Below are 13,656 nucleotides of genomic sequence, written 5' to 3' on the forward strand. Positions count from 1 at the left end.
GTATATATATATTGAGTTGCGGTATTTTCTATTTTTCGTAGTAGGCTGGCGGCATTGCGTTCGACAAGACGCGCTGACTTAGCATTAACATAACGCATACCTAAGTGGTTACCACGATGTGTACTTGTGTAAGTTCTATATGCGGAAGACGTACGCAAAAATAGTTTCATATTATTTAGTTCCTTTCAATTAATATTGGCTCGATAGATATTTTATATACTTGCACGATATGCAGAACATCTCCGTAGAAATCGTTCTACAAAGCCTATAAACAGGCCATTGTCAAGCTTTGGCATTGATTTGATTAATGCTTGAGAGAAGAGTTAGCGTTTAATGCACGAGGTGGCCATGGACTATGTGCTTTAGAATAGCAGCAACGATAAACATAAATCAAGTGTAAACACTTGTGACTTTGCTTGGCTCATATTTGTTTGTTTTTGTAAACATTCTCTTTGGAAACATCGAACACTTGAGCACGTGATCGTCATTATTAACAAGAACGATGTTTAAGTTTCTCCATGCACTCATTAGCATTTTAGAAGCTCCAACACCTATTTCTCGCCAACAATAAACAATATATATATATTTATATGCGTAGATTTATAATCGACTGTAAGCCTAAATATTTTACATCTGTGCAGTCTTTTCGAGTTTCGAGACCAGCAGTTATAATATATTATAATTAGATCGATCCTCGATTACTTAACGAAGCGGCTATGACTATGACATATCGTCCATGTCCGAAGTCGCTTCTTCGATAACGAGGCAGTCACTGTCGCTAGTGGTTTCCTCGTGACGTGTGCCCCCACCTTCTGAACAGGAAGAACTCTCTTCATTAACAGCACGCGCAGTTGTGGGACGTTTCTTGCTTCTTCTCCTGTCACGCCTGTTCTGAATGCGCCTGTTCTGAATCTCCCTGGGCTCACTGCCTTCCGCGAGATTCATCGAATGACGCCGGACGCTCCGGTTAGATTTGAATATTGCCGTTCTGAGATTTCGAGATGATGATAAATCCGGTGAGACTCTGCTGCTGCAAGGGTTGCATCCACCTGAAGTGGCTGCTGCTAATGCTGCTCCTGAAGCAAACTGATATGGCAGTCGAAATTTGCGTCTGGCAGCCCCCGTAGGAGGACTGAGTCGTTCTCCCCGTTCTTCAGGAGGGCATACACTCCGCAAACGTTGTTGCATAATTGTGTTAGGGTCATCGAGAAATTCTCTGCTGCTTTGTGGAGTGAATTCGGATACATTTGCACAAGTTGAGGTTGTTTGAATGTTACCGGAGTTGGCAGTGGACATCGGTGAGAGCTGTTTTTGATGCGGATGCTGTTGTTCTTCGATAATTTCCTCAGGGCCATCTGTTTCTGGAGGATCGTCTATAATGGATGTGAAGAGTCCGGAATCCCCTCCAGCACTAATAGCCGATGCATACCCAACAGGCGTCATCGTTCGTAACAATGTTGGTGTACTGCAAAGAGGTCGCGAGTACTCGGCGACCATTAAAGAATTCGACTGATCACGTCCTACTGGCTGGCTAAGCAAAGCCTGAAAAAATTACAAATTGTTGGGGGCCTTAGTTTAAATGGAGTTCCGAAGTTTTCTTTAGTGATCTAGAAGTCCATCCAATCCGTGTTAAATTGTCTGATTTAGCTACCGATCATAAAACCGCCGATGACATTGTGTTTTAAAAGAGGATAATTTAAGCATAATATAATTCTTTGTTTTACTCTACTATTTGAGAAATGATTAGTGATTGGTAAACGGCGGAACGCCTGTTTATAATGCGGCCTTCAAAGGTAACAGTTCACACCTGGTGAGATTCTATTTGGTGCTGCTGTTGCGACTGCTGCGTGAACACGCCGAGACGGGGCGCTCTGCTTAGTTCTTGAAGAGCTTGGGCCGCGAATGGAATTGCCGAAGACAGATTTGTGCTCGCACCTCCCACTGATGGAGCTATTGCTCCGACGCCAGGAACAGCAACGAGCAGAGGTCTCTGCAAAAAATGGCACAGCAAAATGATGTTTAACAAAAACATTATTTTTGCTTTCTACTAAGCAAATTTATTTGCCCCGTAGAAGCGAATCATGCAATCGACGGTTCCTGAAGAAGAAGTTTATCGCACTACATCATAATGTAACAGTTTCAAGTTTTGCTTTTTACAAACTTTAACTAGGACAACTAGGTCCCCTACAGAATTGCGATTTCCTTAGTACTTGCGGTATGATATTTCGTTTGAACTTTCAACATGCTTACCTTGGCAGTCGGGGGAGTCCCGAATGCGGTAACAGGCGTTGAAGTAAATATCTGCGACTGCTGAGCAACGATACCGATTCTAGTAGTTGTGGTAACCGTCGCCACGGTACCGGCTGTAAGAGATATGGTCACCTGTGGCGAAGGCCGACATCTGCCAGAAATATCTAATTGTGTCGACACAACGGACTGGGTTCCCACTGGAACAATTGGAGGTGTCGTATTCGGAGTACAAATAATGCAACGACTGTCCGTAGCTGATAGCTGGGTCTTGTTGTTGCTGCACCCGCTATGACTGCTTGTCACTTCGGTCGCTATAGCCGTGCAGTTATCTGTTGTGAGATCGGAGGCGTCAGTGTTTACAGGATGTTCTGCCGCTGAGTTGACCTGCTGCCTGTGTTGTGGCGCAAGTTGATCACGCCTACGCACTTCTTGTTGTTCATGCTGTTGTTGTTGTTGTTGCTCCTGCTGTTGCTGATAACGATGATGATGTTCCTGCTCCGATGATGACTCGACAAGCGCGCAACGACGATACTGCTGTTCGAGCTGAGTTTGCTGTTGCAGCTGCTGTTGATGCTCTGCTGGCCTTTGCTCTTGATCACGTTGTTTAATGTATGCCTGTGGCTGTGCCTGCTGCTGTTGGAGCTGAGAATGGTGATGGTGGTGATGATGATGTGGGTGGTATTCCGTTTGCTTCAAATCGGAACCTCGACCACCTGTGTCCGTCTCACCCGTGTTCTCGTCGTCGGAAACATCCGTCGCTACAATCGAGTGAATACGGCCATAATGGCGTTTAAGATTGAAGCTCCGTACAGTTCCGTAGTCACACTTACTGCATTGGTATGGATAGCTGAAACAGATTTGCATTCAAGGTAGTCGCTGTAAATATATCGACTCAGCCGACTGCTTCATCGTACGGAGATGATCATTCCCGCTCGAATATGTAACCGCTTAAAGAATCCGTACGAATGAGATTTATTCGTTACCATTTTACCCATGAAGAGTTATTGAGCACATAGAATATGATACAGAAGACAACTAATCTCCTCAGACATGAAACCAGTAGTCACTGAGGTTCCGTAAATATTCCGGCTGTCAAATAATAGCCCAAAAACGACTTAGGGTCCGAGCGTTTTCCAATCCACAGTTCCCTGCGAGAAATTTTTGTACCAGCGAATGATTAGTAGTTAACGCCCTCGCATCGAAAACTGCCTTTAGCCAAGTCGCCCAAAAAGCAGGAAGTTTTCACTGTACAATAAAGCAAACGTCAGCCTGTCACCAATAGAAATTAATAGAACTTCTGCACGGCGCACATTCTTACAGAGTCACATGAAACGCAGTGAAATACAGTTGTGACGCTCTGTTTTATTATAACTTTATTACATGTTTTGTAAATGTGCGCCTCTTTTCCCAAAATAGCAAAAGCACTGTATTAAAATGGGATAACGCATAACTTGTCAGCTTCTCTGACGGGCGAGCCTGATTTTCTGTGCAACGATTGTTATGGCTGCTTTTGGGCTTACATGTTACCTTTCGGCAAACCTTCGAAAAGAATCTAATGGACGTTAACAGCTTCCAATGTTAAAATAACTAATAGCCAGGCGACGTATAAAGCTAGTTAGCTCGCATATTAAACTATAATAGCAACATTTTTACAAGAATTACTCGTCGAAAGTACACCATCGTCCTATTTCGGATGCAATATTCAAGATAGGGTACGCTCCTAAAGCTAAAAATGAGACAGTTACAAAGGACATAACTTTCTCATTAATCTGCGTGATAAAGTGAATGAACCTATAGATCTCACTGCAAGGATATACAAAACTTACTTTTCAAGATGTTTGTATTGATGTTCTAGAGCTTGCTTGCGACGTTTAGCCATGAATCCGCATATCCTGCAAAGATACCTGTATTCGGTCAAAACAGCAGGTAAAACGCAGTTAATCAACGAAAACTCCTTCTTAGCCTTCTTTAATCAACACGTGACGCGTATACGTGATATCCAGAAATAAGATTTAGTATGCGAACTTGTGCTACAGCAAATTTCACAAATTTCGTTATGAATAGAGAATAAACTCAATGAATCTGAAAAAAGGTTAGAACTTTCCCTCGCCTATGTCCTTGTGAAGCATTACGTCAGACTTCTCAATGCGTTTTTCTATTCCAGTATAAATTTCATAGGAAATCATCAGCAATTGCAGAGATCATTGAAATTATAACATATCTATGTATTTACCTGTATTCACCGCGGTCACTCAATGGGGAAATAAACGTGGATAAGGTTGACGTCGAAGAGGCAGTAGCGCATAAAGCTCGTGTACAAGCCGATGCCGAGGTGGATGCTGGGATGAGTCCTCCCGAGCATTTACTGCGTGGGCTGCCCCTGTCTGGCTGGGCAATGCACACCGCTGGAAAAAAAACGCAAACAGTATGTACACGTCAATCAAGGACAAAGGAATTGTCATGTTGCTTCCTTTTGAGCGGCATGCGTGTGTATATAATCCTCTTTTTCAACTAGAGATAGCACACTATTCTTCTACATCTATCTCCTTGTGACACATTCGTTGCAGAAAATTTCAATTAAAGTATTAAACTGTCTTCCAAATTCGAAAACAAATTTTAGAATAGGACAGATGCAAGTAGCATTGCCAGTGGGGCTAATATACAGCGGTATAAGGGAATATATGGACGACACATGCAGGTAGGACAGTGCATGCAATCAGTTAAATAAAAAAAACGTCATGCAATTTGTTGTTGTTCAACGCAGAATGCTCGGCGTTTGTAACTCGTGTTTTTGACTATTTCTCGCTTCTGCCTGAAGCTGGCATTTCCTGAAATTGTTGACAAAACATTACATTGAGTTAGACTGACCAATGAAGTCCCCTCTCTAGTATCGGCTACCGACAAAACCCTTTGTTGTGGACTTAATTTCAACTTTTATTTAACATGCTTCCTTATCATGAATGTTTTATGGAGCGTTTGGATAGTGGACGAAAAAGACCCTCGTGAAGCACTGGCTATGATCTGTTGATGCTTCTTGTGTTTGAAGTAAAAACAACCACAAAGCGCATTTTAACAAATCGCATTCAAATAACCACACCGAAACGTTGGTAATTTTTTAAGCGCAATAATTACATAAAAAGCACATAGTGATTGAAATAACTAATTCCTTAATGCACTACGAGAGAAGGACTCTTGAAAACATTCAGAAACGAAGAACCTTAATATAGACAGTGCATATGAAAAATACATTTCTCCAATCTTCTAAAACTGTGCCAGGCAACATTAGTGACCGTAAAATTTGAATAAAGAAGTACCTATAAGTACGTTCACACAGACGGAGGGTGGTTGAGCACGACATTGTTAACATTTTGTGATAATAAAATTAATGTTAATATCACCATATTCCTACCCCATTTACCGAATCATCAATATATCCAAATAAGGCATTTGGATAATAATAATTCAAAGCAATTCTGACTATGTCCTTGTAGAATATTACAAATGCGAAAGTGAGCAATGTCTTTGTTTCAAGATTCGAGAAAAACATAACTTAATTTAAATAAACTTAAGAGCTTTAAAATCGTTTGATTTAAAATTTGCTGTTCCTATTTTGGCGAAAACTCTGCTACTTTACAAAATATCCTGCTTAATTTCGTCGACACGTTGAAATAGAGTAGAGAGCAAAATAAAACCCGTTCTAATAGCGAACACTCACAGGAATTGGTCCCTTCCCTGATGTTTGAATCAAGCTTGCCTTGCCTTTGTAGTGTCGTTGATCTATCTAAAGGTCTCAAATATAATAGAGATTTAATACGTGTCGCTAATGTAATATGCCACGTTACAGCTGCCGTAAGTGCGACTTATTTTTCTTATTTAAACAAACCAATCGTTGATGACAGCAAAAAGCAAAGTATAGCTATGAAAATGCTGCCGCAACCCCAAGTATAACTTCTAGGAGCGACGTTATATAACGTATCCTTTCTATAACTTGACTTTCCTGGTTCATGATTTCCATATAAATTGTAAATATAATGCTTCATTAAACATTTAAGGGGGTGGTGGATGATGAATATCTCATTTGACTACAGAGTCGCACCATGCGATTATGCATCGCGTTTCACTTACATACTGCGTAGTTTTTTTTTTTTTTTAATATCAATAGGATTTATAGCAGATAGCATCTACAACACCTGCATAAGTTTATGTTTCTCGGAGAAGTGGACAGATAGCGATCTTCAACAATGTCCTGAGTAGGTGGCTGAACGGCATTTTTCAATGACTATATGGTTCAAGTACATAACGGTAGTATGAAGTCACGATGCATTTTGTGAACTGTTGCCATGATTGTACTGCACGACGTTGATGCCATACACGGGTGACAGTGCAAAGCCAAATAAGCAATTCTCCCCTGTTAGAAACGCGCTTTGCCGAAAAGTAGGACAGTAAAACGGCCACCATGTTGACAACATTAACTCTCTAAGTGAACGCATACAATACATCATGTGTTTGGACAAAACGAAATGGGATCAGAGCACAGTTTATTACATACGCACAAAATGTTTGCTACACATTAAATCGATATGTAATAGCATTTGAATTCCTTTCTTCATACACTAACCTGGAGTTAGCATATCAGCTAATATAACAGGAACTAAGCTAACTTTGGCTTAGAACATAAATTAAGCCCTTTACGCACGCACATATAATCTTCTCCATTCCGTATCACCCCTCACGGCACACGCTATATGCCCTCATAGTTGTTTGTCACTGTCATCATCGTCATCAGCAACAACATCAATGTGGCTACTTAAAGACTGTGGTCGTGACAACGTGGAAATCTCTGTCGAAAGAGTGTACGCAAACACAGTACCTTAATGGTGAAGTGTTATATCCTTTCCTACAAACCGCCCGACGGGCTGCACACGCACACATCCAGAAAATGTAATCAACCCCCCTTAGCAGCGTTTCCTTTTAGCGAACACCACCACCATCACCATGCAAAACTCAAGACCTACAATACATTTAACCGGGACAATTACTCCCGACCCCTCGCATTGCTCACGAACAGCTCAGCAATCCTTAGGTATCCTTGCCGGTTTCACAGTTACCAAAGTAATGAAGCTCACGTAAACTCCGCTGTGCTGGCCTGTCGCTGTCACCGCTTAGGAGATCCCGTTCGATTAACAAGCATCTGAGCAAGCGGACGCCGTGTCAGCAAAAAAATCGACTTGTGATCTCAAGACGCAAATTCAGCTGGTCCGCGGTTTAGCCTAGATGAGCACCGGCCACACTCGGCAAATCGAGCCTCAAAGCCCGCACGCACCACAAAGGGCTCTTGTCATACCGACGACTCATACTAACCGCCATCTATCACACAGTAAAATATCTTGAGGATTCCTTTACATCGTGGTTTTCGATTGGGGCTCAACATCCCGCAGCACAAAAATACCGGCTCCACTAATGCTAGTCTCTTCGACGGATCCTAAAATCGGCTGCAATCACAGCAGCTCGTCGTACTCGCGGAGTAGATGTGAGATTGCGCTACACGAAGCTGGCGACTCCACGCTCCATGGCGCCACCAGCGCAGCTTCTGCCTGGTAGGAAAGGCAAGAATGAACGTGTGATTGGAGCGCCCCCTTTCATTCACGCACTCGTTTTTTTTAAGCGGCAGGAGCAATGATCGATCGTCGTCGTGCGCTCGGCACGAAGCAGAAAGTGTAGGTCCCGATGCGCAGACGGAATCGACGAGCGGTATAACTGCCTGTCTGGTAACCGATCTGCAGCTGCTGCCACTGCTGTTGGATCGCAAAGCTATTTTTTTTTGGGAGCTGACTGGCGATGTCGTGGATGTAGCCATGTGCACGGGGTCGCCTCACCAGCGTTAGGTGAATGATTGCCTTTCACACGTTTGGGCTTCTGCAAAACCGTGAGATCGATTCATCTTGGTACAAAAAGGCGATCCTGTCGGTTACTATTCGATTTCCAGCTGAATTCCATTACTACCGCTGTGTGCAATCGTTACCTTTCCCTTCATTACCTCCCGCTAGAGGCTCCGACGATTAAGACGATGTTAATGAAATCTAGACCCACAATAGCTCTTTTAACTCCAGAAGTGTACGAGTGCAGTGCAAAATTTTGAAGTACTTGAGGCACGTTGAAAGGCGTGATTTGGTTAACCGTTATGGAATGCGAGTCAAAAAGGTTTGGTCTAGGGTGACGTCAGTCATCGCGTAACGTAACTTTGAGTCATGTGTTGAACTGATTTTCCTTAAGAAGTTTACGTTACTGAGCACCTATATAAAGACTGACCTTATTATATTGTATTTCTCGAGACATTATTACCCAAAGAATAAAGCATATTTATTTGCTAATCTAATGTGTAATCAGCAATTTAGCTGATAAGAACATAGTGTGATAACGTAGCTATATGATCTCTACGAAGGTTATAGTAACTTCAGCTGTTTTATGCTAAGTCGTGTTTACTGGGGAACTACCCAAAAATAAAGTTTTCGTTAGCATCCAGGCTCACCCGGCTACAAGGACAGATAATGTAGGGTTTTTTTTTCTGTCAATAATCACGCACTTTGAATTTGCCAACATCTCAGCTAGCTTTATTATGCAATTTTTATAATGTACTGAGTCTGTCTAGCTCATCATACAGCTGCCACTGCCAGGGAGTCTTATCACGCATGGGCGCGTGGGTTCTGTTTGACATGCACGGACATTGTTGCTTAGCCATTCGCTGCAGTCTCGAGTATGAAAATAGACTTCGTCACCTATATCAGTTTTTCGACAAAGTCTTCTCTCGGTTTAAGCCTACACAAAGAAAAGATAAAAATCTACCATGCAGTTTTCGAGATAATCCAGAGCCACTAATACACCGAAAAAGAAACCCTGTGGAACAAAAGCTGTATAGGCCACTCTGTTTCTTTTACAAAATTACAGTTTTCTAGATGCAAGCTGGTCAGAAATGTAGTGCAATTTGCATTACTAGTTTCTAACTAAATCTCGAAAGGGAGAGTTAAGCAAATTTTCTTCATTTTTAAATTTTTTTTAACCGATAAAAGGGCAAAATAACGATCTCATGTTTTTACCATTGTCCTGTCTGTCACAAAGCGGCATTTTCGAAAGCAAACTGAAAAAAATGCACTCAATAGAACTTATTGCATTGAAATAATTTACGTTGGAGGCTACATGGACCACTATGAAGTGGGACTTATGGATTACTCATCTCGAGCAAATATGAAAACGGATAACGTCGATGCTAATTTTACAAAGAAAATAAACGAACTAAGTGGCTTCAGAATAAAACTTGATTATTAGGAATGCGTTCATGCCTATATATGTCAAATAAAAGTGTGGCATTGTATTTTAGCAACGTATTGTAGTCACATGTGATTATTTTCGAAAGATATTTTCAGGATTTGATCGGTATAACGGATCATCCGGGCAGAGCAGTATTGGTGACATATGCTCTACTATGCAGATAGTCATGATTGTATTTCATCCGCATATTGTTACTGTTCCTCTTTTCTCAAACAAAATGCAACTTGTGAATGTGTCAGTGGCTGAGACCTCGAAAAGTCAGCCAAAAGACCTTCAAAAGTACGCAGAAGTATCTCATGCGGTCCTTTCATATTTTTATATATATATAGAATATTTAACTCGCCTAATTTGGAATCAATTAGAAACAATGAGAAGCCTTCTTTCTTTAGTTTTATTAAATTACTGAGTTCTTCGCCTGATATCATTAGTAGTCGACGTAACCCTACCTGCGGTCCATATATATATATACATAAATATCCATATATCTATATATTTCGTATGCGAGTTGGCTCTCTACGTTTACAGTCTTAGACGTAACACTTAGTAACTGCTACCAGCTGTTTATTGCTGATGTTTAAATTAGGATATACATTTTAGGCTGTTCTAAGCGAATTCAACGGATTGTGAAACAGAATAACCTTTGAATTGTGCACCGTCGGCAGACGATTTTCAGGGAACTTGTGAGTGGAAATTTATTGAGTTTTCTCTAGGAGATATTAGTTCACAAAAGAAAAACACCATTTAGTCTCGAAAATCAACGCTTATTAATAAAGTTTTTGTTTCTCGAAGACCGCACCACCGAAACTGATTGAAGATAAGGCCTCAAGCGAAAGTACAATAGATGAGTGGTGCAAGCGCTTCAAGAACGGGGATTAGATTGTTAAAGGCCTATGAGAAGGTGACCAGATGTCAGGACTTGAAGCACAAGAACGCACTACCTACATAAAGAAGGCTTTTTACAAACGCAGAGCTTGGAGTCTAAGGGTCCTGTCGGCCAAAACTAGCATTCCACTCGTAGCGTGTCTGAAAATGCGAGAACTGAGTAAAAAAGGCTCTCCGTAAATTAACTTCGGGCCAGTTGGAAGCGCGTGCGGTGTATTTCAGTGATTTGCGAAATTTTAAGCTATAAAAGAAAACCCACCTGGAGCATACGATCGCCATAAACGAGACATGGTTCAATCTTTGCTGTATCAGGCCAGAGAATGGTGTTTCCAAGGAGAGAATTCGAGTCTGGTGGCAGTGTCGAGTAGGTTCGTACGTAAAGTGGTGGTACTACATGCAACATACATCAAAGGCATCTACTACAACGAAACGTTCGCCGAAAATAAAACAATGCAGTTTGCTATCTTCTACAAAGTTCCAACAGAGACTCATGGGGTGTTGGCACGGCAGTCTAGAACAGGTAATTTGGTTAACTGAACACAGCGCTGTGCCTCAGGTACATCCTGGAGAGAGCAAATTATTCTTCAACTTTGGTTTCAATCCGTTTATTCTCCCGATCTATTTCTGTGTGACAATGGGATTTATGCACTAAAAAAATTATATATATACCGGTTGTAGGCATACGGCTTTCTAGTTGTCGTGGCAAACTACGAACTTTTCCCGAAAATTGTTTCATCTCCCCTTTCTCTATTAGTTGTCTGTAAACCTCTAGTCCAATTTTATTACCAGATATAGAGTAGTTGTAATCTTTTATATCATGTTTATCAGTTTATACTTCTGTGTTCATATATACGAAGGCTTCAAACCTTAGCTGCTTTCCTGCATTCAATAACGGCCTGATGTTCTCAAGCTTGGAGAAGTGCACGAAGGATATTCGATCAGCTAAATCGAGCCATTGGAAGCTTTCATGCTTTCCACATGTTAGGAGTCATACAGAGTGTTTGCCAGCTACCGTCTCAATTAAATCTACATGGTTACATAGCTGGTGTTAGAACACCAGCAGTAAAATTGGGTCAAGTAGAGTAAGAGGTGAAATGCATGTTAGGGAATCTGAGCTATATAAGAACTTGTTCGTCCTTCGTAATGTCTAAAGTAAATATTAGCGTACGTTTAAAAATCAAATTCATTTATTCAACAATGGCTATAATCTTCATAAGGGCTAAAGAATCTGAACATTACTGTTTGCTCAATGGGCAACATTACCTATGTTGCGATAGGGAGCAATTTGGAACATGTAATATATCACGAGACATAAGTACAATAATACTCAAACTAAATAAATGTTCTTACTTTTACGTCCGGTACTTTCTGTTCAATGCTTGTAAGATTTAAAATTCGATTATATCCAATTTTGTATAGTTGTTCAAGTTGAAGCATAAAGTGTTACCTAAGCTTATTTACAGCCCTGCTTCTTTTTTAAATGTTTGTCCTTGTCTAGCCGCATCCGAAGGATTCACACATTGCCGTTTCGTACCTTTGTTCTTATCCTGGTATATGTGAACAGGCCATTTCGCCAACATCGAAACAAAACTGAATAAGCTTCGATTAATAAACACAGCCATGCCTACACTAAGGTTGCAAAGAATTGGAGATTATGAGCCGTAGGATAGAATAATAACTTCAATAATTAGAGAGCTGTCAGAGGATAATTGTTCCTCATATAATAGTAAGAATTGATACGTTAAGCCTAACTATGTATATATATATAGTTTTCACAATAGCTTTTGTGGATATCGTTTATATATAATAAGTATAGATCTGGTCATCAACGAAATGAAAAGGAGGCTTTGCACGTAAAGACAAATCAAAATTGTATAATATTTTTGAGGTGGTAACGGCAGCAGCACTAACTAGTCATAGTAGTCATTATATAAAGGCCATGCTTTAGACGAACACTTTTGCAAATGACGAGCATTTTTCCTGTTTCGACGTGTTTTAACACTTTCTATTCTACAAAGAACGAAAGGACAGCAGAAAAATAAAGACATAATAAATTACTAAGGATTTGCAATTACTCGACGGCTAAGCTTGCTTATTACAGGGAATCACGATGACGATACTGATAATAATAACAACGGTATAATCATGATAATAACTCAACCAATACACTGATTCGCAGTTGTTTTTTGTGCCGCTTTCATACATCCGAAGAAATGAAGGAAGAACAACAAAATCCGTTGGTTACGTCGAAATAGAGGCGTGTTCAATAGGCACAGCTCGCTGTCAGTTACGTCGTTTGGGGTAAAGAGGAGCGCTTCCGTTACAGCTCATCGTTATTAGTTTTATTCTATTGCACCCATTTTAATGATAAGCAGTCATCTGACGGCAATCATCTGTGCCGGTCACGTCGGCACGTCAGACGGCAGCTAAACAGCCTTTATTCATAACGCGATTTATATTTGGACGACCTCTGCTTAACTCGAATCCAAATTCAGTCAAATTCGGGTTCTTTGTTTCTTCCGAACTCTACAGCAAACGAACCCGGCCGTTGTCCACAGCAAACAGGACATTGTATGTATATGAGCAATTTCAGTCAGAATTTAGAAACTGATGTCATTATCTTGGTTTCTGAAACGTGCTGTTGCCTCAGTCGTTACTCTAATTTAATCCATCCATATTAGTCATCCTGTGGGTGCCTATTTCGTTACCTCGCACGACAAATTGTAACATACTTAGTGATAGCTTAATTTGCTCTTATGGTATTAACAAGTTTTATTGACTCATTTTTTCACTCCGTTCGTCACTGTGCTACAACAGAAGACATCTCTAATTCCTAAGGCAAATAACGTAGAGGATAATAAGATGAACTAAACTGACGATTGCTTCTTATTCTACTCCGCTGTCGCACAACTTAGCGTGGAGCACTTTGCATGGGTAGAAAAAGTAGAAATGGCGCTTGTGATCGGCGGGGAAAAAGGAGTGAGCATAAGACATAATTATACTTCACTTACGTCCAGTGCCATTATCATCTCCGAGAACGAATAACTTCCGAATTTGTGCGGAAAATAAGACCTACACTGTCTTATTATGATGATACCTAACAACATAATATAGTCACGTCAACAAACTTGTTTTTTCTTACACACAGTTTGCGCATTGGCAGCATTTTAGTTCACATCTTCCTTTCATATATATATA

At 40.8% G+C, this 13,656-nt stretch overlaps 1 protein-coding gene across 4 annotated transcripts; it reads right to left on the reverse strand.

Moving 5' to 3' along the window:
• Positions 1-585: 585 nt before the first annotated feature.
• LOC111245867 (uncharacterized) lies at positions 586-7,806 on the reverse strand. Of its 4 annotated transcripts, XM_086980153.1 has the most exons (7): positions 6,869-7,136; positions 4,993-5,078; positions 4,484-4,655; positions 4,077-4,154; positions 2,251-3,097; positions 1,808-1,990; positions 586-1,542 (listed from the first exon to the last, which is right to left on the reverse strand). In XM_086980153.1, the coding sequence occupies exons 4-7, from the start codon at positions 4,127-4,129 to the stop codon at positions 721-723; spliced, it is 1,905 nt and encodes a 634-aa protein (XP_086836279.1). In that variant the 5' UTR covers positions 4,130-4,154; positions 4,484-4,655; positions 4,993-5,078; positions 6,869-7,136; the 3' UTR covers positions 586-720. The 4 variants fall into 4 exon arrangements, with proteins under 4 accessions (XP_086836279.1, XP_022650516.2, XP_086836277.1 ...); XM_022794781.2 differs by lacking the exons at positions 4,993-5,078; positions 6,869-7,136 and adding an exon at positions 7,612-7,806; XM_086980151.1 differs by lacking the exon at positions 4,993-5,078 and having other exon boundaries at positions 6,951-7,136.
• Between the last annotated feature and the right edge of the window lie 5,850 nt (positions 7,807-13,656).

Source organism: Varroa destructor, unplaced genomic scaffold (assembly GCF_002443255.2).
Source record: "Varroa destructor unplaced genomic scaffold, Vdes_3.0 BEIS01000002.1, whole genome shotgun sequence".
Taxonomy (NCBI): Eukaryota; Metazoa; Arthropoda; class Arachnida; order Mesostigmata; family Varroidae; genus Varroa; species Varroa destructor.

Coding starts and splice junctions, on each gene's coding strand:
- LOC111245867 (XM_022794781.2), bottom strand. CDS start 7,681: ATGTTGAGCCCCAATCGAAAACCACGATGTAAAGGAATCCTCAAGATA. Junction 4,155..4,483: donor AGTGACCGCGGTGAATACAG/GTAAATACATAG, acceptor GACCGAATACAG/GTATCTTTGCAGGATATGCG. Junction 1,991..2,250: donor GGACTCCCCCGACTGCCAAG/GTAAGCATGTTG, acceptor CATTTTTTGCAG/AGACCTCTGCTCGTTGCTGT.